The 24,183-nt window shown below is 39.4% G+C and overlaps 1 protein-coding gene and 1 long non-coding RNA gene across 3 annotated transcripts; both read right to left on the bottom strand.

Annotated features, from left to right (window-relative positions):
- On the bottom strand, positions 1-8,259 carry LOC149743784 (protein TASOR 2-like). Of its 2 annotated transcripts, none has more exons than XM_089906148.1 (3): positions 7,986-8,259; positions 4,813-5,055; positions 1-1,051 (listed from the first exon to the last, which is right to left on the bottom strand). In XM_089906148.1, exons 1-3 carry the CDS (start codon positions 8,191-8,193, stop codon positions 222-224), a joined length of 1,281 nt encoding a protein of 426 aa, XP_089762274.1. In that variant the 5' UTR covers positions 8,194-8,259; the 3' UTR covers positions 1-221. The 2 variants fall into 2 exon arrangements, with proteins under 2 accessions (XP_089762274.1, XP_089762275.1); XM_089906149.1 differs by having other exon boundaries at positions 4,813-4,977.
- A 14,499-nt stretch (positions 8,260-22,758) lies between these two features.
- On the bottom strand, positions 22,759-23,813 carry LOC149743783 (uncharacterized). Its single transcript, XR_016391784.1, has 3 exons — positions 23,055-23,813; positions 22,953-22,972; positions 22,759-22,852 (listed from the first exon to the last, which is right to left on the bottom strand). It is a non-coding gene; the product is annotated as an uncharacterized LOC149743783 (long non-coding RNA).
- Positions 23,814-24,183: the final 370 nt, after the last annotated feature.

Here is a 24,183-nt window from a genome sequence, read left to right as displayed (position 1 = left end):
ATGAAGTTGATATAACAAATGATTACAGTGAATCTGCTTGGTATTATTCCCAAGTTACTGGATTTTACACACTTCCTTCTCCCTCCCCAGAGTTTAGCACAAGTATCCCTTCTCGCTACATTTATCTCAACAGAAAAGTTCATCCGTTTTCATCCAGGGTCACTCCCACTCACCCGTGTAGTGCTCTGACTACAGTCTTCTCCAGGGGGTTGTTGGTATACTTACTTGCCGTCTAAGCTGAACACGTAATCTGCTTCCCATACGAAAGTGACCTTAAAGGAGCCGTCACAGCTGAATACGGCACGAGAGCGGCAGAAGTCCTGCAGGCTGGAGGGCAGCACCCCGCTCCTGCGCCTGAGCGCTGGGGCCTCGGAAAGCTGCTGCAGTGGGGAGGTGACCTGCTGATGCCGAAATGGCATCACTTTCCCCACTGGGGTTCCCGCTCCAGGGCCTTTTGTGCCATTCTTGGCAAACGCAGGGCCTGGGGCCCCTCTCTGCTGTAGATGCTTCTTTGAATGTTCTGCAAGGAGCAGGGCATAGGAATGCTCCACAGCAACGACAGAGCTTTGGCTTGCGTCGGAACTTTCTAGGGTTTCCTCGGGCAGTGCTGACTGGGCTTCTGCAGGGGCCTGAATGCCAGCAACCAAGCTTTCTTCCTCCTGGCTGACCGTGGGGTCTGATGTCAGATTACCCTTATCAGAGGAGGGCTTGGATAACGGTCCACCTTTTTGACTTTTAACTCCTCTGTGATATTCATGGTCTGATGTACCACGCAAAGAATGTTCTTTAGAAAGCAAAACATCGTTCTGTGGCAATTCAGAGGAGCAGGGCAAGTTTCTGGGCTCAGAGGATGGTGTGGTAGAGGTAGCAGTGCTTAATGCAAGATCAGCCAACATATTTAGGGCCTGGGAGTCACAGTTGACAATGGAGTTTTCAGGTGGGTCTTCTGGAGCCACTGTGATATTTTCTGGTTGAGCTGTACTTATGCTAATAACATCTTCTCGACCATCTGAAATTTCTGATTGAAGCTGTGAAGAAGTTTCTCCTTTGGCTTCAGCATAAAAGAAAAAAAGACACATAACACTTGATTTCCATAGAATTAATTCTTTGTCATATTCCTATGGTTCAGTGAAAATCAACAGTTAAGTCAACATATTCAAGAAAAACCTCTTGATATGTTGCATAAATTGTATGTTAAATTTTTATTACCAGAGTGAGGTCTTGTCCAACTTCCTCATGTATTATAATGTATTTACCAAGGAACAAGTCTTAAGGAATGTGCATATTAATTTAAAAAGAAATCACCCTTCAAAACTGCATGTACTCAGGCTTCCCTGGTGGCGCAGTGGTTAAGGGTCTGCCTGCCGATGCAGGGCATACGGGTTCGTGCCCCGGTCCAGGAAGATCCCACATGCCACGGAGCGGCTGGGCCCGTGAGCCGTGGCCACTGAGCCTGCGCGTCCGGAGCCTGTGCTCCGCAACGGAAGAGGCCACAACAGTGAGAGGCCCGCGTACCGCAAAAAAACAAAAACAAACAAACAAAAAAAACCTGCATGTACTGACCTACACACAAGGCATACTGCTCAGCTAAAGAAATATACAAAGAGAAAAAAACAAAAACAAGAAAACAAGACTCCTGCCCTCAGAGAGCTTACAATCTAGTGAGAATCTAAGAATTTCTAAGTTTAAAGTGTATATTATAGAAGGTTAATGTACTTTCTTAGAAATCATTTCTCTTGGCAAGTTATTAGAGAAACCACCTAAGTTCAAAATAGAGATGATTTTTAACCGTACTGATGTTTAATTATAATACGTTACGATACAAATAAAAAATGAGAAAAGTAAGAATATTCAGAATCGCCAATTAATTTCAAGTTTTAAAACTTCAGTTTCTGCATTAAAAACATTTCCTCTCTATTCTATCTGCAAAAAAGCAAATCTCCTCATCTACTGATAATTCTCCTTACAGCAGGTACTCAAATCTACCCACTGGCATTCGGTCAGAAAACTAACATTCTCAGGTGGTTTACTTGCCTTCTCAGGACTTTGATTCAGCCTTTTAAAATGTGATTATCATGAAGGACAAAGTTCTCAACAATACTGGGCAGTGAGTCCCTGTAGCAGGTGGCTGGATGGACAGAAAAGCCAACTGTGCTCCTCTTTATAATTAGCAGTAGCAGGTCTGAAATAAATTACTAACCTGTCTGCAAAGCCCAATGACAGTACATTTACAGAGAAAACTCTGGCCTATGAGGTCATCAAACAGAATGACAAGAGTGTGTGTATGGTGAGGAGGGTAAAATTAATCAACCACTGCCCAGTTTTTATTTAAAATATCAAAGCCCAACGGGGTGAGGTACGAGAAAGTGGCCCAAAGAGGGCTGTCTCGTGAACCCTCCGGGTGTACTGGAAACACATTCATTTTAGGATCTGATGTGTTTACTGACACTAAGTTCATTCTATCCTTAAATACTATGGTTCTTACACTGAGTATCACTATGAGGAAGGTCGAATCTAGAGAACACTGTATTGAGTCAAGAAAAACGGTTCATTTTCATATGTGTCATTTCAGGTAAATCATTTAATAACTGACTTGTTAGAGGTTTTCAATTAATTAAAAATACAATACTGATCATCTATCTCTTTTAAGAAATATAGATAAAATGATGCCAAATAAATTATAAAAAATTAAAGAGTTCAGTAAATAAAAACTATATTGAAAACTTTAAAAAGGACAGAAAACCATTAGTTTCAGTAACAAAATGATTGAGCCTTCTTAAACTCTGATATTTCAAGTAAAAGAAATGAAGTGGATTAGCATGGGTGATTAAGAAATAAAAGAAAAAATTAACACATTATTTAAAAGGTGGTAATCTTAAAATTTTAACTTGGAATGTGGCTGCACAATATATACAGACACTTGCAATACAAATCGCCCTATTTCTGAATACCCATTCTGGAAACTTTTCATTTTCTGGGCTCACTTTTCTGCCAATGCCCAGTTGCACACCTCCTCCCACTAATCGATTAGCCTACAAGTATATAGAAGCCAATTCAGCACAAGGAATTCTAATGACAAGGCTGGGAATACAATGCATTATGTATGTATCTATACTCATCCTGTTTACAAACTAATTGGAAAGACAGGACCAAGACACACCAGATGATTGGAAAATAGTATGAATTAACTCTTTAACGTTCTCAAAAACCCAAAAAAGAAATGGAAAAAAAAGGAGAAATGAGTGCAGATCAGAGCATCAGGAAATGACTCCGGGTGGACTTAGCTGAGCAGAGGGGACTGCACAGGAGTGACAACAGGCGTGGTTCGTGTGGGTGGCACCATGTGCCTGGCAGGGAAGGCACGCATTGGGAAACGGCAGGAGAGAAATGTGGACCCGTGGGTAAGACCACCTCGTAACTGCCTGGGGAGACAAGCAGAGAGGCTGTGTTGGGTATGACTCTGTACAGGTTGTACGGTGATATGACTGAGGAGCTTTCAGAAAAATCTTCAGCCATAAACAACATTAACGCAACTGAGGAAAGGGACTTCCCTGTGGTCCAGTGGTTAAGACTCTGCGCTTCCAATGCAGGCAGTGTGGGTTCGATCCCTGGTCAGGGAACCGAGATCCCACATGCTGCAAGGTGTGGCCGAAAAAATTTTTTAAAACAATGAGGAAAGAAAAAACCAAGCTCATCCATAATACCATCACCCCAACAAAACAAGAGTCTTTCCCTGAATTCCACTAAATTTGAGGCTTTTAAAAAACCTAAAGGTAGATGAGAGAAAGTAGAATCATGAGATTAGACAGAAAACTGATGGAAATACAGAGATATGAGGAAATGAAGGTTTTTCTAAACAAAAAACACCACCACACATACAACACAGTAGGACTCAATACCGAAGATACTGTAAAATGTATAGATTTTGCAGCTTGGTGGAGCTGCACTCTACTCAGAGAGACGGGTGTGAAGAGGGACATGGAGCTGGGAGAAAAGTGAGGTCCGCGGTGATGAGGGAACGTGCCAGCAACGAGGAGGTTCCAGCAGGTGGAACACGGAACCAGCAGTCAGCTGCTGGCTCACAGAAGGAGACTTGGTTATTCACTTCCGCACAAGTAGAAGTAGAAAAGTAAAACTGCTTTTAAAATTAATTTAATGCCTTTTGAAACCAAATACAGGGGCTTCCCTGGTGGCGCAGTGGTTGAGAGTCCGCCTGCCGATGCAGGGGACACGGGTTCGTGCCCCGGTCCGGGAAGATCCCACATGCCGCGGAGCGGCTGGGCCCGTGAGCCACGGCTGCTGAGCCTGCGCGTCTGGAGCCTGTGCTCCGCAAAGGGAGAGGCCACAGCAGTGAGAGGCCCACGTACCGAAAAAAAACAAGAAAAAATACAAGTGAAATACAGGATTCGAGATTACTGACTGCTTTGAACCATGTCTTTACAGTTCCCTCTGGACAAACTTATAATATCTTCTATAACTGATTATGGTCCAGAAAAATACTGCCAGATGCTACTTGCTTGTGAATTTAGTCATTAAAAAAGGCCATTTATACTTTAACTCTGCTAAACAGTTCATGTTCAGGCTTTCTGCAGAATGAAAAGTAGGGTCTATTTAGTGAAGGTATGAATCTTGGCACTTTCTTATTTATTCACAATGGGAAACCAAGTTACTTGTCCTGTCAGTGTCTGAACTAAAGAAGACCACAAGAACGTGACAGATTTCAACTGATCTTATACTGTTTCAATATACTACTTTATAATCTCGATTAGTCTGTATTACGGTGCTGAAATTTACAGGAAGAGGACTTCTTACCAGGTTGTGGCTGCTTTCTGATTCTGGGATTCTGATTGCCTTTTACTATATTTTCCCTCTGTTTTTGTGGAGAATTCTTCACAGGTGGCTCAGCCCTTGGAACAGTTTTGACTGGAGATGTCTCTCGTTTCCTTGCCCTTTTAGCATTCGTTGACCCTGGAACAGCTTTAGAAATAGGAGCTTCTTGGTTTTTCCAATCCAATTTGGTTGTCTGTACATACTGTGCAGTCAGCACTTCAGCACCTTATGCAGAAAAGACACCGTTTTCTAAGGGGTAGGGGGCGCACATATTTATCAGCATAGCTTTCCTTTGATTTGTTTTGGGGGGGAAACTTTAATAATGGGGAATAAAATATAAAATTGGGGGTATTTCATTAAAAGATTTTTGAACTTGCTAAGTGTTGGTCTATATCCCTAATTAGGATTAGGAGAAAAATATCAGAGTAATAACTTTATAGAAACAAGGCATGACTTAATTTTTAAAAAAGATTCCATAATCTTTGCTGACTGATGTGGCAGGTAAGGCTGAACATGCTAGTTCACAGCACAGGGTGACGGATAATTCAATTTACACAAAAGCGACACAGCTCCCATAAAGCCATATGGTTAAAACCATGATCACACTGTAGAGAAGAGACTGTAGGTTCACAAAGAGCCATCTTACATATTTTCCTTCACTACACCTAAATATCAAAGCTTTAACACTGCCTGAAAAATCATCTCTTAAGAGAAGACAGAGGAAGGTACATTGAAGAAAGTCCTCTTCTGATTTAACTTCCTATAAATCTATTATAATTGCTCATTTCTCTTACAAAATGCTCAGCTTTACTTCTCGCAGGGAAGGAAGGAAAGAACTAAAGGTGGGGGCACATGAGGAGAAAAAACTATTAACAACCTGCTTGTATCACACGCAGAAAGTGTTTCAATCCTTTAAGAGTTAAAAAAAAATGTTAATAAATGTTCCCTGTGAAAACGTTTTCCCCATTGACTATATAAAATAATCACACGTGTGAATGTTTGCAAATATTTTAAAATCACGTTATATGGAAAATACTATTTCTAATTGATTGAGAACAGAAAACATATTAAACAGTTTCAGAATGTGATGGTTATTAGTGAAATGTAGAAAAGAGACCAGTTTCATTTTATTCTTTTGAAGGTTAGAAAAATAAACGGTTTTTTAAAAAAGCTTTTAGACTCTCTTAATGTTGTACATTTCCCTGGGTCTAATTATTTTCTTCCCTACTAAACTATCAAAGGCAATAAAGCAGCAGTTTTGTTTTTAGAGTAAGACTTCTGATTTTATACTGGTTACAATTTCTAAAATTTTTAGCATAAAAAAAGGCAAAATATAAGTCAAGCAGGAAAACTGTTAAGACTAAATTAAGAAGAGAAAGAAAATAAGATGAGATGATCAAGACTAGGGGAAGCGTAACATCTGCACGGGCGGGAGGGGAACATCTCTCACAACCTAGGTCCTGCGAGGAAAAGGAGAAACACGAAACAGGTGACCCTGCACGGACTGCCCTGCTTATTTGCATCACTCAATGACATGTTTCTCAAGCTGCATGCAATAACCCATGGGTGTATTATAAAATAAACTTAATGGGCTGCAACCAGAATTCTTTGTTAAATGAAACAGAAGATATCAGATTGTATTACACATAGTTAGGGTAAATGCTTCCTGAAATTTCTGTTTCAGTAATGTATGAATTTGTGTGTAATGGACTACAATATACAATGTATTTCTTTTCTATTTTTTTTTGAGCTTTTGTGGTATTATATTTAGTCATCTTGGCTGGTTTAATCACATCGTTGTTGTTGTTCATTTTTTGGCCACACTCTGTGGCATGTTGTGTCTTAGTTCCCTGACCAGGGATCAAACCCGTGCCCTGTGCACTGGAAGTGTGGAGTTGTAACCACTGTACTGCCAGGGACATCCCTAAAACATATTTCTTATAGTGGATGAAATTAGCACACTTGAGAAACAGTGACAACATATATGTTGAATTATAGGTAATTTATTTAATACCTTTAAAATGGTTCATATAGAGAGAAACCCAATATGGTTGGCCTGGAATTTGTGAGGAAATGTAGAGTGTGAGTTGCTGCTTCATACTGCCGTTCTTTCTACCACCCTCCTAAACACACACACACACACACAATTTCTCAAACTATAATTGGCCAGAAATAACTACTTGTTAAACCACAGGGTAAAATCTTAATTATCTAGGATCCTGGGGATCCACACACCTCCAGTGTTTCTTCTTTAGGCATCAGAATTTTAAAATTCAAAATACTATAGATAGGGTTGGCAAATTTTTTCTGTGAAGGGCCAGACCTCAGTCACAGCCGCCCACCTGTGCCAGCACAGTGAAGTACAGAGACAACAGGTAATGCCTGAGGGACCCTTTGGCCCAAGTCTGCTCACCTCTTCGCTAAGGGGTCATAGAGCATAAGTTCCCTAGTTTTAAACAAAATACACCACACATAATCTGAGATGACTCTAAGCCAAAATTGTGTTATTTGTCGTGCTCTGTTCACTGAAGTGCATTTGACTAACATTAAATGGCTCTGGACGCTGATTCTCCCTCAGTTTTCAGGGGGCAACAAAACCACTTGAGGAACTGTTTCAATATATATGTCTCGAGGCCACTGGACCTTGTTTCAGTAGGTCTGTAGTAGGATCCAGACGACCACTTTTAAAACACACAAAGGATTAGAAATTCTGCCCCAGGATGCTCTAGTTCTGGGAGAGTCCAGGCACTTTCCCCCCTCTTTAAACACGTTCAGGCTATCACTTATCAGTTTTTGCCATCTGTTCTTAGTGTGCCTGATTTTAGCAGATCCTCTTCTTCCACTCGAATTTGTCCGAGGACAGTTCAGAAACTGAATGACCTTATTTCTTAGACAGGTAAGTAAATAACTGAGTGATGATTTGAGCAGTTTTACAAGTGAAATACAAGCTTTTGGTGGGTGGGCTTTTGTCCTATTTCTTGATTTTCATGTCATCTAGATTAGCGCTTCTCCAACTTTAGCATGCACACAGATCACCTGGAGAGAGCTAACGGACACTGTCAAGCTACAGTCCAGGATGGTCACACAGGAACAGGGTTAACACACAACAGTTATTACTAATTGCTCATCTGAAAATCCATACAGACCATGCTTACCGTTTTCTCTTTTCTGACGGAACTTGAGAGTTGTGCGAGAGTCTGGACGCTTCTTTGCTCCACCACGAGTTCTTCTGGGAAAGGGACGGCACAACTTCACCCTTTTACTCTGTACCACGGGCAGCGTGCCTGCTTTTCTCTTACGCTGAACTCTCAGATTTGATGCGGGACTTAATGGGACCAGAGTTCCCTGCCTTGTTTTAAACATCTCTTCAGAATTCTTTTGTGTTTCTGTTTCTTTTCTTACTTCTGCCGCTGAGTTGTGAAATTCAGCACCTGGAATCATAACTAAAGAAAATCCAGCATCACAAATTCCATCTGAAATACCTTATTTCTTGGACAGGTAAGTAAATAACTGAGTGATGATCTGAGCAGTTTTACAAGTGAAATACAAGCTTTTGGTGGGTGGGCTTTTGTCCTATTTCTTGATTTTCATGTTATCTAGATTAGCGCTTCTCCAACTTTAGCATGCACACAGATCGCCTGGAGAGAGCTAACGGACACTGTCAAGCTACAGTCCAGGATGGTCACACAGGAACAGGGTTAACACACAACAGTTATTACTAATTGCTCATCTGAAAATCCATACAGACCATGCTTACCGTTTTCTCTTTTCTGACGGAACTTGAGAGTTGTGCGAGAGTCTGGACGCTTCTTTGCTCCACCACGAATTCTTCTGGGAAAGGGACGGCACAACTTCACCCTTTTACTCTGTACCACGGGCAGCGTGCCTGCTTTTCTCTTACGCTGAACTCTCAGATTTGATGCGGGACTTAATGGGACCAGAGCTCCCTGCCTTGCTTTAAACATCTCTTCAGAATTCTTTTGTGTTTCTGTTTCTTTTCTTACTTCTGCCGCTGAGTTGTGAAATTCAGCACCTGGAGTCATAACTAAAGAAAATCCAGCATCACAAATTCCATCTGAAATACCTTATTTCTTGGACAGGTAAGTAAATAACTGAGTGATGATCTGAGCAGTTTTACAAGTGAAATACAAGCTTTTGGTGGGTGGGCTTTTGTCCTATTTCTTGATTTTCATGTTATCTAGATTAGCGCTTCTCCAACTTTAGCATGCACACAGATCACCTGGAGAGAGCTAACGGACACTGTCAAGCTACAGTCCAGGATGGTCACACAGGAACAGGGTTGACACACAACAGTTATTACTAATTGCTCATCTGAAAATCCATACAGACCATGCTTACCGTTTTCTCTTTTCTGACGGAACTTGAGAGTTGTGCGAGAGTCTGGACGCTTCTTTGCTCCACCACGAGTTCTTCTGGGAAAGGGACGGCACAACTTCACCCTTTTACTCTGTACCACGGGCAGCGTGCCTGCTTTTCTCTTACGCTGAACTCTCAGATTTGATGCCGGACTTAATGGGACCAGAGCTCCCTGCCTTGCTTTAAACATCTCTTCAGAATTCTTTTGTGTTTCTGTTTCTTTTCTTACTTCTGCCGCTGAGTCGTGAAATTCAGCACCTGGAGTCATAACTAAAGAAAATCCAGCATCAATAAATTCCATCTGAAATACCGTACTTCTTAGACAGGTAAGTAAATAACTGAGTGATGATCTGAGCAGTTTTACAAGTGAAATACAAGCTTTTGGTGGGTGGGCTTTTGTCCTATTTCTTGATTTTCATGTTATCTAGATTAGCGCTTCTCCAACTTTAGCATGCACACAGATCACCTGGAGAGAGCTAACGGACACTGTCAAGCTACGGTCCAGGATGGTCACACAGGAACAGGGTTAACACACAACAGTTATTACTAATTGCTCATCTGAAAATCCATACAGAACATGCTTACCGTTTTCTCTTTTCTGACGGAACTTGAGAGTTGTGCGAGAGTCTGGACGCTTCTTTGCTCCACCACGAGTTCTTCTGGGAAAGGGATGGCACAACTTCACCCTTTTACTCTGTACCACGGGCAGCGTGCCTGCTTTTCTCTTACGCTGAACTCTCAGATTTGATGCGGGACTTAATGGGACCAGAGCTCCCTGCCTTGCTTTAAACATCTCTTCAGAATTCTTTTGTGTTTCTGTTTCTTTTCTTACTTCTGCCGCTGAGTCGTGAAATTCAGCATTTGGAGTCATAACTAAAGAAGATCCAGCGTCACAAATTCCATCTGAAATACATGGAGACTGAGGACAGCCTGCCAATAAGTCTAGTGCAGTAGATACTTCCAAAATGTACCCATTAGGATTTGAAGAATAAGATCTCAACTGAGTTAAAGACTGTAAAGGGCACTTTTCAGCTGGAGGAGTCAAGTCAAAACCACTGGACACTTTGCCAAAGAATGCAGTCTCTTTAATTCCATCCTGAGAAGCAGCAGTCAATGAAGGACTTTTGTCCACCTTGTACAGTTCTTGGAGATTATGCTTTACTAATGTGTTTGGACAGATTCCTTTTTCAGAAAATGATTTCTTTGCTTCCAGCAGGGCACAATTAAGGGCAGGTAAAATAGGTACCACCTTCAATGAGATGTCATCTTCAACTTTCAAGTCTTTCAGCCCTAAAATATATACACATGTATTAAAAACCCAAAGTTCTTGTTTTTTCAAAAACATGCAGGAAAAAACGCTTTAGATTACAAAATTACAGGATGGTTAAATATGATACAGTGTTTCAAATGGTAATCTAAATAGCAATTAATAGAAGACTTATGGATGCACTTAATGAACATATATTATCTCCATATATATGAAAACACGCACACACAGAACCAAAAAAGAGTCACTCAGATGGGATCACCAGGTGAGAATGAAGAAGGCAGGCCCGCCTGCAGCTCCATCTCATCTGACCAGGAGCCCAGCGTGGGCTCAACGCACCGGCATTTAGAGTTGGCAGAATTACTTTTCTATTCTCATCTTCTGCTTTTAAAATGTATCTAATCTGTACCTTATATGACCTACTTCAAATTCTCTTAAGAAGGTAGTCACAGGTGCAAACTTTCAGTTATAGGATAAATAAGTACTAGAGATGTAATGTACAACATAATAAAAAATAATTAACACTGCTGACGTTACATATGAAAGTTAAGAAAGTAAATACTGGGACTTCCCTGGTGGCGCAGTGGTTGAGAATCCACCTGCCTTTGCAGGGTACACGGGTTCGAGCTCTGGTCTGGGAAGATCCCACATGCCATGGAGCAACAAAGCCCGTGCACCACAACTACTGAGCCTGCGCTCTAGAGACTGCGAGCCACAACTACTGAGCTTGCATGCCACAACTACCGAAGCCCGCGTGCCTAGAGCCAGTGCTCTGCAACAATAGAAGCTACCACAATGAGAAGCACGTGCACTGCAATGAAGAGTAGCCCCCGCTAGCCGCAACTAGAGAAAGCCTGCAGCAACGAGGACCCAACGCAGCCAAAGAAGGAAAAAGAAGGGAAATACTAATAGTTCTCATCACAAGGGAAAAAATGTTTTTTCTATTTTCTTTAATTTTGTATCTATATGATATGATGGATGTTCACTAGAATTACTGTGGTAGTTGTTTCATAATGTATGTAAGTCAAATCTTTATGCTGGTAAACCCTAAACTTATATAGTGCTGTATGTCAATTATATAATATCTCAATAAAACTGGAAGAAACTAGAGTTACAACACAAACCAGTTGAACTAAAAGAAAGTAAACCCTAAGTAACCCCCAACTCTCATGGTAACTACTGCTATATATTTCATCACCTTCTCTAGCAAATGCAATTTTTTAATATTATGTAACTAGACTGACTCGTCTGTATTTTACTTCCTCTCCCTGGTTCACTCTCTGACTGAAATGCTAATTTTTCAGCAACTCAATAACCTAAAGGAAAAGAGTACAGGAAAAAAGAGAAAAGGTCAGGTCACTGAGAAATAGGTAATAAAATCCTAGAAAATGTAATTTATCAGTAATAAAAAACCCACAGATAATAAAGACCTTTGGTGCCTACTAAACTGAAGTATACCATTCTTTTTAACGAAAAAGTAACTGCAAAATTAAGAAACACCTAGCTGAATACATTTATACTTGAGCAGGTATCAGGAAAAGAATGGCAAATAAAAATAAATGGGAAAATGTGGCTAGCCATTAAAATAAAAATTCCTTTCTCTGCAGTTCATTTAGATAGTAAAAGGAAAAATAAAACATGACAAAGTTCTTATGTACTGCTAACAGTTCACGATAAAGCAGCAGTTTTCTAGACAACTTCATTATTTCAAGAATTTGGAAAGGCAGAAGTCAGAACGATTTGTAACAGGCTATTATGAAATCTAAGAAAAAGAACTTTTTAAGTCTGCTAAGCGAAGAGTCACTCAATTTAAAACAAATAACCACAGCACTGAACATTTCTGAGTGACCAGAAATAGAAAAGTGTCTTAACGAACTAGAGGAGGCTGTGAGCATTGAACACAACAATCCAATGTTTACTCAAAAAGAAATCCTGTGCTGTTCAACCCCAAATGGTACAGGAACTAATGTTTCTTATTCAGATGGTAGTGTACACCTAAAAATAAGAATAAAGGCAGAGCTCCTGCATACGGAGGGAGGCAGTGGGGGAACAGAGCTGGAAGCCAGCTCAGACTCAGCTGTTTGACCTTGGGCAAGTTTAAGTTTCAGTTTCCTCATCTTTGAAATGGTCACAATAAAAATACCTATTAAGGGCTGTGAAATCAATTGTGCCTAGCAGAATATCAATGTAGTAAATGCTTGAAAAATGCAAGCAGCTATCGCCATTATGTTATTATAACTGGTAATATTTTGCTTATTCCAAACAGGTAATGCCAGCAGTTCTCTGCTTTGAGTAGCTGAATACAATTTAAAAACATCAATTAAAAAATTTTTTTGGATTGGTTGTAGCTTTATAAATACTATATACAAATCATGTTTAAACATACACAGTGTGATTATAAAACAATGAGGAAAATTTCCTCATATGACAAAAAGAAATGACTCATTTACTTTAATTTATTTATTTGCTCAGCAAGCATTTATTACTTTTTAGGTGCCTGACATTGCTAAGCAGTAGGGATGCAGTAGAATACAAGAAAGGCAGGCATTAAATAATTATAAAAATAAATATTTAAATTATATTGGTGAAAAGCCTAGGGGTCCTCATTGAAGGAAGAGTGGTGATGGGAATAAATAAAGTGATATTTAAACTGACACCTGACAGCTATGGGTAAGTGGCTAGACCAGCACTTCTCCTCCAATTTTATTCATTATCTACCCCCACCAAAGACAGCCTTTCTAGACTTTGTTTCCTAACTGCCCTCTGAAATTCTAATACCACAGATATACTGTATATCTATTTACAGACTGCAGGAGCAATATTTTTTGCCCCTAGCAGGCAATTCCTGGTTCTGGCTTGGGGGGCGATCAACATCATCTGATCAGGGGGAAGGAGACAAGTAGTCCAGACAGAGGGAAGTGCTTCTGTGAGGACCTTAAGTCCTACTGACGGGGAGACTATGATAAAACCAACTCCCAGCTCTTGTTGTTCAATAACAAATGAATCCAGTTTTGGACATGCTGAATGTGAGGACCATCTGAGACATTTAAGTAGAAAGAAATGTCCATAGGCAGGTGGATATCTGAGCATGGAGCAGACAGGAAAGGATAAGCCTACAAAGAAAGGAGATGAAGGATTGACCAGGGAGAGTAAAGGAAGAAAGTTATTTAAGAGAAGAAAAGAGTTACCAGGGTCATATGCTGCTGAGAGTTTAAGATGAGGACTGAAAAATGGCCCACAGGTGCAGTGAACTGCCAGTCCTGGTCCTTACCTGCTGACGGGGATGAATGGAATAAATGCAACCCGTGAAGACCCATCTGCTCCTCTCCAAAACCTACACAGAATGAGAATCAGAAGAAACGTGAGGTTGCTGATCTTATACAATAAAAGTAAACATACTGAAAAACATTTATTCAAAAAGTTGTTCTTACTTGTTTCTGACATTAAGGCTGACGACGTAAGTAAAATGAAAAATTCTCGATCTTCTAAGCATTTGACGATTGCCTTAAACATAAAATAGCAAGAAAGAAGATTCAATTCCTCTCTCCTTCTCCCTCTACCACATTCTTCAGTGATTTTTAAGCTCATGAAAAGTTAAAGAAAAAAATTCTTGAAATGTCAGTATTTATGGGAATCAGGACAATTTTGTCCCCAGTATCAGAAACTGCAAGCTCCTTAGCATTCAAGTAATCTTGGCCTTGTTATGGCTACATATAATAAATAACTAGAACATCATGGGTTAGTTTTAGGATAGTGTTCAATTACATAACAAATCAATCAGAAACAACGTCTTTCATTTTTTTTCATTGACATGTTGGACATTTCATACTGCTAAGTAGCCGCTCTGTTCCCATTTAGCCACTACAAATTCAAGGTCAATCAGACCTTTGATTAACATGTTAAGCTCATTTTAATACAAAACATATCACAGAATCCTGGGACTAGAAAAACTGGAAGATACCATCCATTAAAAGAATCCTTTCTACAGCTTCCTAAGAGATGAGTAATAAAAGGAAATAACATCATTAGGTCCCCTGGTTATAAGAAATGCAGATGAAAATAAATACTTCTATTTTCCCTCTACCACAGTCTTCAGTGGCATCTTCTGTCATTCTAAATCACAGAGATAACAGCTCTTCTTCCCCATTAGTCACCATTTCAAAAGCCTATATACCCTTAACGAAGATAAAATTCAATGTCATACAATAATTTCTCAGTTAAAAAAACAGAATAAAAGATACCACTTTATAAAGTGATAAAACATACTTCAAAAATTGACAGGTCATAAGCCTACAAATATGATAAATCAATAAATTATTCAACAACTCAAGTATGAAAAAAAGACTTCTTTTCTAATTATTTATTGGAACTAATTATGAGACTGAAACTTCACCCACAGGAACAATCACTATTGTGAGTCTCCAAACATTTCTATCACAGCCCCTATGCATTGGTTGGTTTACATTTTTGTCTCCTATAGTCTTGTAAGTTCCTTGATGGCAGGGACAATTTGTCTTTTTGCTTCTGGCACACAGTAAGCACTCAAGAAAGAATTACTGAATAAATGTATCAACAGTTATATATACCCATATCTTTGGTATGTATCAGCAAACAGATGTAATTCTTGCTTTATCTTTTTATCGGTGTAAAGAGTAAAAGTGACAATAATTAGCTACATTATTCTGAATTTTAGTTTTGTAATATAGATGAAAGTAAAATCCTATATCTGCTTAAAACTGTACATTCCTTTATTCCAAAATATGTGCACGTAAAACAAATATGTAGTGTATCTTATTAGTCTCTCAAATTATGCGCTGAAAGGGCTATATAAAATTCCTATTTTAACCTCTGTGGGGAAAAAAATCATAGAATCTTTGAAATATCTACTTCTAGCCTTTTCCATTCACACACAGAAAAATCCAGCCATACATGTCTTTACCACCTTTTAAAGAAGAGACCTTCCTCAGTACTGTTCTTGAAGTCCAGTGTTGTAGGTACAAGGGACATTTACTGCTCGTCCACTATACACCAGGCACCAAGGTGTCAAAGATGCTTAAGACATGATACCTACCCTCAAGGAGCTCGATGTCTAGGTAGGGAGACCGATATGTAAAGATTATTCATTATAAAATGAGGCAGGAAAAGCAGCCTGGAGCACTGAGAGCGAAGGACCTTATGTGATAAGTAATTTCTGTTAAGTAATTAACACACAAACTGTGAAGTAAAGCTGGGCACCGAGTCTCCTGAGTTCAATGCCAGAAGCACTCACAAGTAGACCCTTCACTAATGCATTTTCTCAAAGTATCTTTGAACTTCCTTCCTTTGAATTTCCAAATATAAAATGAACTACACTACTTCGAAAACACATAGCCTGTAATCCCAGTCGATACTCAGTGGTCACCTGCTCAGCATCCTGTGTCAGCCACTGCACCTCCTTACTGCAGAATGGGGGCCCTGACCTCGCACCCAGTTCTGGAAGGTGGGCTCTGAGTGGCCTGAACTAATCAGTGTGGGCCATTCCCTTTCTAGTTGCTGCTGAGAGACATGCAGATGATGGAACTGGTCTAAGGACAGAAGCCATGGTTTGGAGGACGGGTTCTCTCTGGATGCAAAAAGGAAGCACGCAGCCCTGACTGGCAGCCTAGGACAGAACTATTGCACAGAGGAGGGAGAAGCTGAAAGAAAAAGAGTCCTGAGCAAACAGCACTTGAACTTGCTTTACCATCTAAAACTCAAAAGTAAGCCTATCAAAACTCTTCATTGTTTAAGCCAGTCTGAATTTCTGTTACGTGCAACTCAAGCATCTTACCTGACACTTCCCCCAAGGCAGCTCACCTATCTATTCTGTTAATTTACCGGTTTCATACTGTCTACTATGGGGATAAGTCCGTTGTGCCACTAAAGGGCTGAGCAGACTTGTTTGCTCACTTCCACCATGCACACTGTTTCCTTTGGGATGTTTGGGAATCACTCACTATAAGGTCAGCATCTACTCCTATCCTCAGACCGAGGAGCCCTGGTTAACACAGTGGAGAGGTCTTTGGATGTTACATATTTCTCAGTAGAATCGTGCTTTTCTACGCTATGAAAACAATAGAAGCAGCAACTTTTTCTTCTTTATACACCTATGTGTTGACAAGGGTCACTTTTAAAGAAATATCCCACAAATCAATCTCCTTTGATTAATGCAGAAATACCAGGGATCTACTCAATTCTTCCATCATAAAACAAAAACAACAACAAAAAAGGATTTGAGAAAAACTGTCCTCCTATACTTAAAACCAGGAGTATGAACGGACTAGTGAGACACAGAAAAAGTAAACTAAGATACAAAGGGGATGAACATGTTAGCCAATAAATATCATGTCAATAAATATTAAATGATAAATATCCTCTTAAGGGAATTTCCTGGCGGTCCAGTGGTTAGGACTTGGCACTTTCATTGTTGTGGGCCCGGGTTTGACCCCTGGTCAGGGAACTAAGATCCTACAAGCTGTGTGGTGTGACCAAAAAAAAAAAAAAAAAAAAATCCTTTTGAGCAAGCTAAAACAATTCAATCTAGGCAGAGCCAACTAATAAACAGATATCAATTTCTCAATTTAAGGAAAACATAATAATAATATTTTAAACTGATGATTCTTACCAATTGCTCCCTTTTAATGTACTCTGTTAGTTTATCTACTTTTTCCCCTTGTTTGTTGGACAGTTTCACCTCATACATATTGAAGCACATATCTTGGCAACAGACTGTGGAGAAAATCAGAAACACAGAACATTTCCTATTTTAAAATGCTATTGTGAAATATTCCGTTTCTCCCTAGACCCACCGTGTGGCTGACATGGTTGGTCTTGGTGCTCCGGCCTGGTGTCAGGCCTGAGCCTCTGAGGTGGGAGAGCCGAGTTCAGGACACTGGACCACCAGAGACCACCCGGCTCCATGTAACATCAACCGGCAAGAGCTCTCCCAGAGATCTCTGTCTCAACGCTAAGATCCAGCTCCACCCAATGGCCAGCAAACTCCAGGGCTGGACGCCCCACGCCAAACACCCAGCAAGACAGGAACACAACCCCACCCATTAGCAGAGAGGCTACCTAAAATCATACTAAATTCAGAGACACCCCAAAACACACCACTGGACGCAGCCCTGCCCACCAGAAAGACAAGATCCAGCCCCACCCACCAGAACACAGGCATCAGTCCTCTCCGCCAGGAAGGCTACACAAGCCACTGAACCAACCTTACCCACTGGGGGCAGACACCAAAAACAAAGGGAACTACGAACCTGCAGCCTGCGAAAAGGAGATCCCAAACACAGTAAGTTAAGCACAATGGGAAAACAGAGAAATATGTAGCAGATGAAGGAGCAAGGTAACACACCATCAGACCAAACGAAGAGGAAATAGGCAGTCTACCTGAAAAAGAATTCAGAGTAATGATAGGAAAGATGATCCAAAATCTTGGAAATAGGATGGAGAAAATACAAGAAACGTTTAACAAGGACCTAGAAGAACTAAAGAGCAAACAAACAATGATGAACAACACAATAAATGAAAATAAAAATTCTCAGGAAGGAAGCAATAGCAGAATAACTGAGGCAGAAGAATGGATAAGTGACCGGGAAGATAAAACAGTGGAAGTAACTACCGCAGAGCAAAATAGAGAAAAAGAATGAAAAGAACTGAGGACAGTCTCAGAGACCTCTGGGACAACATTAAAAGCACCAATGTTTGAATTATAAGGATCCCAGAAGAAGAAGAGAAAAAGAAAGGGTCTGAGAAAATATTTGAAGAGATTATAGTTGAAAACTTCCCTAACATGGGAAAAGAAACAGCCAGTCAGGTCCAGGAAGTGCAGAGAGTCCCATACAGGATAAATCCAAGGAGAAACATGCCAAGACACATATTACTCAAACTATCAAAAATTAAATACAAAGAAAAAAATCCTAAAAGCAGCAAGGGAAAAGCAACAAATAACACACAAGGGAATCCCCGTAAGGTTAACAGCTGATCATTCAGCAGAAACTCTGCAGGCCAGAAGGGAGTGGCAGGACATATCTAAAGTGATGAAAGGGAAAAACCTACAACCAAGATTACTCTACCAGCAAGGATCTCATTCAGGTTCGATGGAGAAATTAAAACCTTTACAGACAAGCAAAAGCTAAGAGAATTCAGCACCACCAAACCAGCTTTACAACAAATGCTAAAGGAACTTCTCTAGGCAGGGAACACAAGAGAAGGAAAACACCTACAAAAACAAACCCAAAACAATTAAGAAAATGGTACTAGGAACATACATAGCGATAATTACCTTAACTGTAAATGGATTAAATGCTCCAACAAAAAGACATAGCCTGGCTGAAGGGATACAAAAACAAGACCTGTGTACATGCTGTCTACAAGAGACCCACTTCAGACCCAGGGACACATACAGATTGAAAGTGAGGGGATGGAAAAAGATACTCCATGCAAATGGAAATTGAAAGAAAGCTGGAGCAGCAATTCTCATATCAGACAAAATAAACTTTAAAATAAAGACTATTACAAGAGACAAAGAAGGACACCACATAATGATCAAGGGATCAATCCAAGAAGATATAACAACTGTAAATATTATGCATCTGACATAGGAGCACCTCAATACACAAGACAAATGCTAACAGCCATAAAAGGGGAAATCCATAGTAACACAATAATAGTAGGGGACTTTAACACTCCACTTTCACCAACAGACAAATCATCTAAAATGAAAATAAATAAGGAAACACAAGCTTTAAATAACACCTTAAACAAGATGGACTTCACTGATATTTATAGGACATTCCATCCAACAACAACAGAATACACTTTCTTCTCAAGTGCTCATGGAACATTCCCCAGGATACATCATATCTTGGGTCACAAATCAAGCCTTGGGAAATTGAAGAAAATTGAAATCGTATCCAGTATCTTTTCTGACCACAACTTTATGAGACTAGATATCAATTACAGGGAAAAAAACTGTAAAAAATACAAACACATGGAGGCTAAACAACACGCTACTAAATAACCAAGAAATCACTGAAGAAATCAAAGAGGAAATAAAAAAATACCTAGAGACAAATGACAATGAAAACACGACCCAAAACCTATGGGATGCAGCAAAAGTTCTAAGAGGGAAGTTTACAGCACTACAATCCTACCTCAAGAGACAAGACAAATCTCAAATAAACAACCTAACCTTACACCTAAAGCAATTAGAGAAAGAAGAACAAAAAAACTCCCAAAGTTAGCAGGTGGAAAGAAATCATAAAGATCAGATCAGAAATAAATGAAAAAGAAATGAAGGAAACAATAGCAAAGATCAATCAAACTAAAAGCTGGTTCTTTGAGAAGATAAACAAAATTGATAAACCATTAGCCAGACTCATCAAGAAAAAAAGGGAGAAGACTCAAATCAACAGAATTAGAAATGAAAAAAGGAGAAGTAACAACTGACACTGCAGAAATACAAAGGATCATAAGAGACTACTGCAAGCAACTATATGCCAATAAAATGGACAACCTGGAAGAAATGGACAAGTTCTCAGAAAAGCACAACCTTCCGAGACTGAACCAGGAAGAAACAGAAAATATAAGCAGACCAATCACAAGCAGTGAAATTGAAACTGTGATTAAAATTCTTCCAACAAACAAAAGGCCAGGACCGGATGGCTTCACAGGCAAATTCTATCAAACATTTAGAGAAGAGCTAACACCTATCCTTCTCAAACTCTTCCAAATTATAGCAGAGGGAGGAACACTGCCAACCTCATTCTACGAGGCCACCGCCATCCTGATACCAAAACCAGACAAAGATGCCACAAAGAAAGAAAACCACAGGCCAATATCACTAATGAACATAGATGCAAAAATCCTCAACAAAATACTAGCAAACAGAATCCAAGAACACATTAAAAGGATCATACACCATGATCAAGTGGGGTTTATCCCAGGAATGCAAGGATTCTTCAATATACGCAAATCAATCAATGTGATACACCATATTAACAAATTGGAGGATAAAAACCATATGATGATCTCAATGGATGCAGAAAAAGCTTTTGAGAAAATTCAGCACCCATTTACGATATAAACTCTCCAGAAAGTAGGTAGAGGCGGAACCTCCCAAGAACTGAATCACAGAGCTACTCTACACCTTTCACAAAAGACCCTTTTAAGAAGTACTTAAGGGAAAACAGAAGTAAGAGGGCGAGAGAGAGAGTGCACATGCACGCGTGCATGTGTGTATGAAAGAGAGGGTGGAAAAGAACTGGAACAGAGCTCAGGACATGCAGTGTACCATGACATCTGAACAGACCTTTGTGCTCCACGTAATTCTGTTTTCTAAAAGCAGCTTCTGGTAGTCTGTTTTTCAAAGACGACACTTTCATTACATACTTAAACTCTAGTTCGTGTGGTCTAAAAAACAAAATAACAATATCATGTAATGTAATAAACACTGAAACTACAGCTTCATAAGTTTTGGCTTTCGAATATAAAGCAAACAAAAATATTATAACCACAAAAAATTCTTAAATCTATAAACGCCAGATCAAATAATGTACATATTCATAAATATTATAGATTTTTGAGTATGTGACCTCATAAACCATGGTCTGCAAATGTGTTCCCATTTTCTGAATGCATGCATTTCTGTTATAACCAAAATATCCAGACATGTGGAAGAATTATGCATATTGGAACGAGAATCTTCTAGAAATTACACTACGTAAGAACTTTTGATAATATGGGACTGCTGACCATGCAGTGCCACAGGATGAACCGCAGCCAGACTTGCATCATTTCCCCTGACTACCTTTTCCTTCTTTAAAACTCATTTTTAAATACTTGCAGACTTACAGATGCCTCCTTTCCCCCCAAATACTTCTTAATGTGTACCCTTAAGAAAAATATTTCCTTATATAACCACAAAACAATTAGCAAAAATCAACAAATTAACAATGATACAGGACAATTTTTTAACCTACAGACCTCATTCAAATGTTGCCAACTGTCTCACTAAGGTCCCTTGTAACAAAAGAAGGTACTTTTTTCTGGTTCAGGATCCAATCCAGGATGCCACATTGCATTTACGTATGTCTCTTTAGTCTCCTTCAGTCTGCAACAATCTCTGAGTCTTTATCTTCAGTGACCTTGGTATTTTTGAATAATATAGACCATTTATTTTGCAGAATGTCCCTCAATCTGGGCATGTCTAACCTTTCTTCCTGATTAGATTGGCAGGAGCACCACAGACTGATATCGTGTTATTCTCTGTGCATCGTATCAGGAAGCACATGATGTTTATTCCTCTCCTGGTGACATTAACTTAACCACTTAGTTAAGATGGTCTCTGTAGCTTCTTCCATTGTAAAGTCTTTATTTTTTCCTTTGCGAGATATGTAAATACCATCAAACTTTCACCTACTACATCAAGCCTCCACTGATTATTATGATGTTGCCAAAATGTGATTTCCAAATTCCATCGCTCTTTCTATACCTATTAGTTGCACTCTACAGTGAGAAAGAACTTTCCCTTCTCTCCCATTTATTTATTCACAGAATCCTTAATTTATTCTATGGGCTATAAATTCCCTCTCTCTTCTTAAAAAAGGCCAGTAGAAAGTAAATGATTTCTAATAGCACACCAGTTTTCATTTTATTTTTCAATTAAAGCATGTCTAACTTTCAACAGTTTTGGGTGCAAACTAAGAATAGATTAAACAAAAAGATATCACAAGATGCCCTTCACAGTTCTCTCTGCAGAAGCAAGTACTGTAATTCATCATAATGTAAATACATGTAAAGGCTACTCTAATACTAGTCTAGGAAAATCGTGTGAAAATTAAAAAGCTAGATACTGCAAACCTTATAAAGATTCTAATAGAATTCAGTGGCTAGAATCTGTTGCATCTGTTATCTAGGCAAGTCCAAGTTGTTTCTTGGGGAAAGTCAAACTTCTAGCATCAAGTAAATTAATTTAGCCTGAGAGATCATTTTCCCATAAATGGATTAAGATACTAAAATATAAAAAGTGATTTGTCAAAGATTATAAAACTAACTTATTTCAAGGCAACGGTCAGATTTATATCTGAATTTAGGTCTCCTGTGTCATGGCCCTGTGCTCTATACATCTCCCCAGGAGTAATCTAAAACCAAGTACAGTTGCTGTATTTCACACCAGTGCCAACAAGCAAGACCTCAAAATGAGAATCAAAAAATTATACAAGCATCAGTAAAGGCACTTATTCAATACTTACAGTTGTTTTGGAACCAATGTGCCGTAAGAGGACCAAAGGGTTATATCACACATCAGACAGCCTTGAATAATTAATTTCCCTTTCCATGGATAGATGAGAACTGTGAGAAATGAGGGTAAGAAAGAAACTGATTATTTTATTTATGAACAAAACATTTACTTAAAGAAACAGCTAAAAGAACCAATTAAATAATTTCTTACCATCTTCTTTGAGTTCAAGTCTAGGGGGAAAAAAAAGAAGCATATTTTATAAGAGCAAAGGAAAGAAATCCAGTAAAACAAAGTATGTACATAATTACTTACTTGCTTTTATGATTATGAGCTGGTGCTGCCATCTTTTTAGGTTCCCTGTACTGAAAAGCTACAATCACATAAGGACAGATCTGTCTGGGTCGCTCAATAACAGTGCTGCCTGAAAGTTCATAGAGGTAATACCGAAAGAAGCAAAATAAGTATTATCAGGGTAATACTACAGAATTCCACGTGCATCAAGTTTATTTCAACCCTACCCAACCCCAAAATTTAACTCCTTAGATTTAGAAATGATTTATTCCCAGGTGACTATACCTGATTCAGTTCAAAGGTGCGAAACTGACTTGTCTTGTGAGAAAACTTGTTAGTACTTACAGCCACGTGGCAATCATAGCCAGAAGATGGGCTGGTATAGTTAGTTGTATAATTCTCAGACACAAACTTGACTCTTCCCTAGAATGAAAATATTAAGACTAATCAAATGTTTTCAAATAGCAATAATCTGACTCTAGGATTTATTTAAAAGTAGCCTAATAAAGAACATATACACATGTTTGCTGTCAAGGTCCCGCCTCTTCATCAACAGGACCACCAAAGGCAATACTAAGAAGACAAATAATATAAATGGTACTTCAGTGAGCAATCAAAACCTGTATTCTCTCCCCATCAAACAGCTTATGATGTTGGGCAGGGCTGGCTTCTAAGCAGTAAAGTAAGGAAGACTGAGAGCACATAGGCAAAAACTAAACAGCAGTATCCACCAGACAGGGTGGGATATGGGGGCACGAAACCAATGGCGAGGCACAATCTGACATAAGAAAAAATGTTTGTTACCTGAGCTGACAGGCACGTTGTCTGCGGCAGAACTACAGCACTTATCACAGAGCAGGAGAGGGAAGAGTAAGGGAGGGAAGCAGTGACTATGAGCCCATGCAATGCTACTTTCCCTCCAGTTCTTGGGGACAAGTTTTGGAATATGAAGAGTTCACACTCTTAAAAAAATCAGTAGTGTTAGGTTTATAACCAAAGAACTTAAGATAGTAGGAAAGCTAAAACAAAAGCAAAACCAAAACGAGACCACAGAATATGTCCTCAAAAAGCCCCCCAACCTCTAAAATTAGAGTTTTCCTACTATTTGAGTGAAAATTCTAATTGCGTGATTCATTTATACTGGACTATT

The sequence above is a fragment of the Delphinapterus leucas genome, unplaced genomic scaffold (genome assembly GCF_059928025.1).
Source record: "Delphinapterus leucas isolate spDelLeu-1000000601 "Yukka" unplaced genomic scaffold, BTC_Dleu_Yukka2 spDelLeu_asBTCV2_sq80, whole genome shotgun sequence".
Taxonomy (NCBI): domain Eukaryota; kingdom Metazoa; phylum Chordata; class Mammalia; order Artiodactyla; family Monodontidae; genus Delphinapterus; species Delphinapterus leucas.
Note: the sequence above shows the minus strand (reverse complement) of the source record. Positions and strands in the feature narration are given on the sequence as shown.

Excerpts from the sequence above, each read along its gene's own strand:
- LOC149743784 (XM_089906148.1), bottom strand. The coding sequence starts at position 8,193 with ATGTTTAAAACAAGGCAGGGAACTCTGGTCCCATTAAGTCCCGCATCA. Across the intron at positions 5,056-7,985 it reads CCGTCAGAAAAGAGAAAACG|GTGCTGAAGTGCTGACTGCA; the intron begins GTAAGCATGGTC and ends TTTCTGCATAAG. Across the intron at positions 1,052-4,812 it reads CAGAAAGCAGCCACAACCTG|CCAAAGGAGAAACTTCTTCA; the intron begins GTAAGAAGTCCT and ends TTTATGCTGAAG.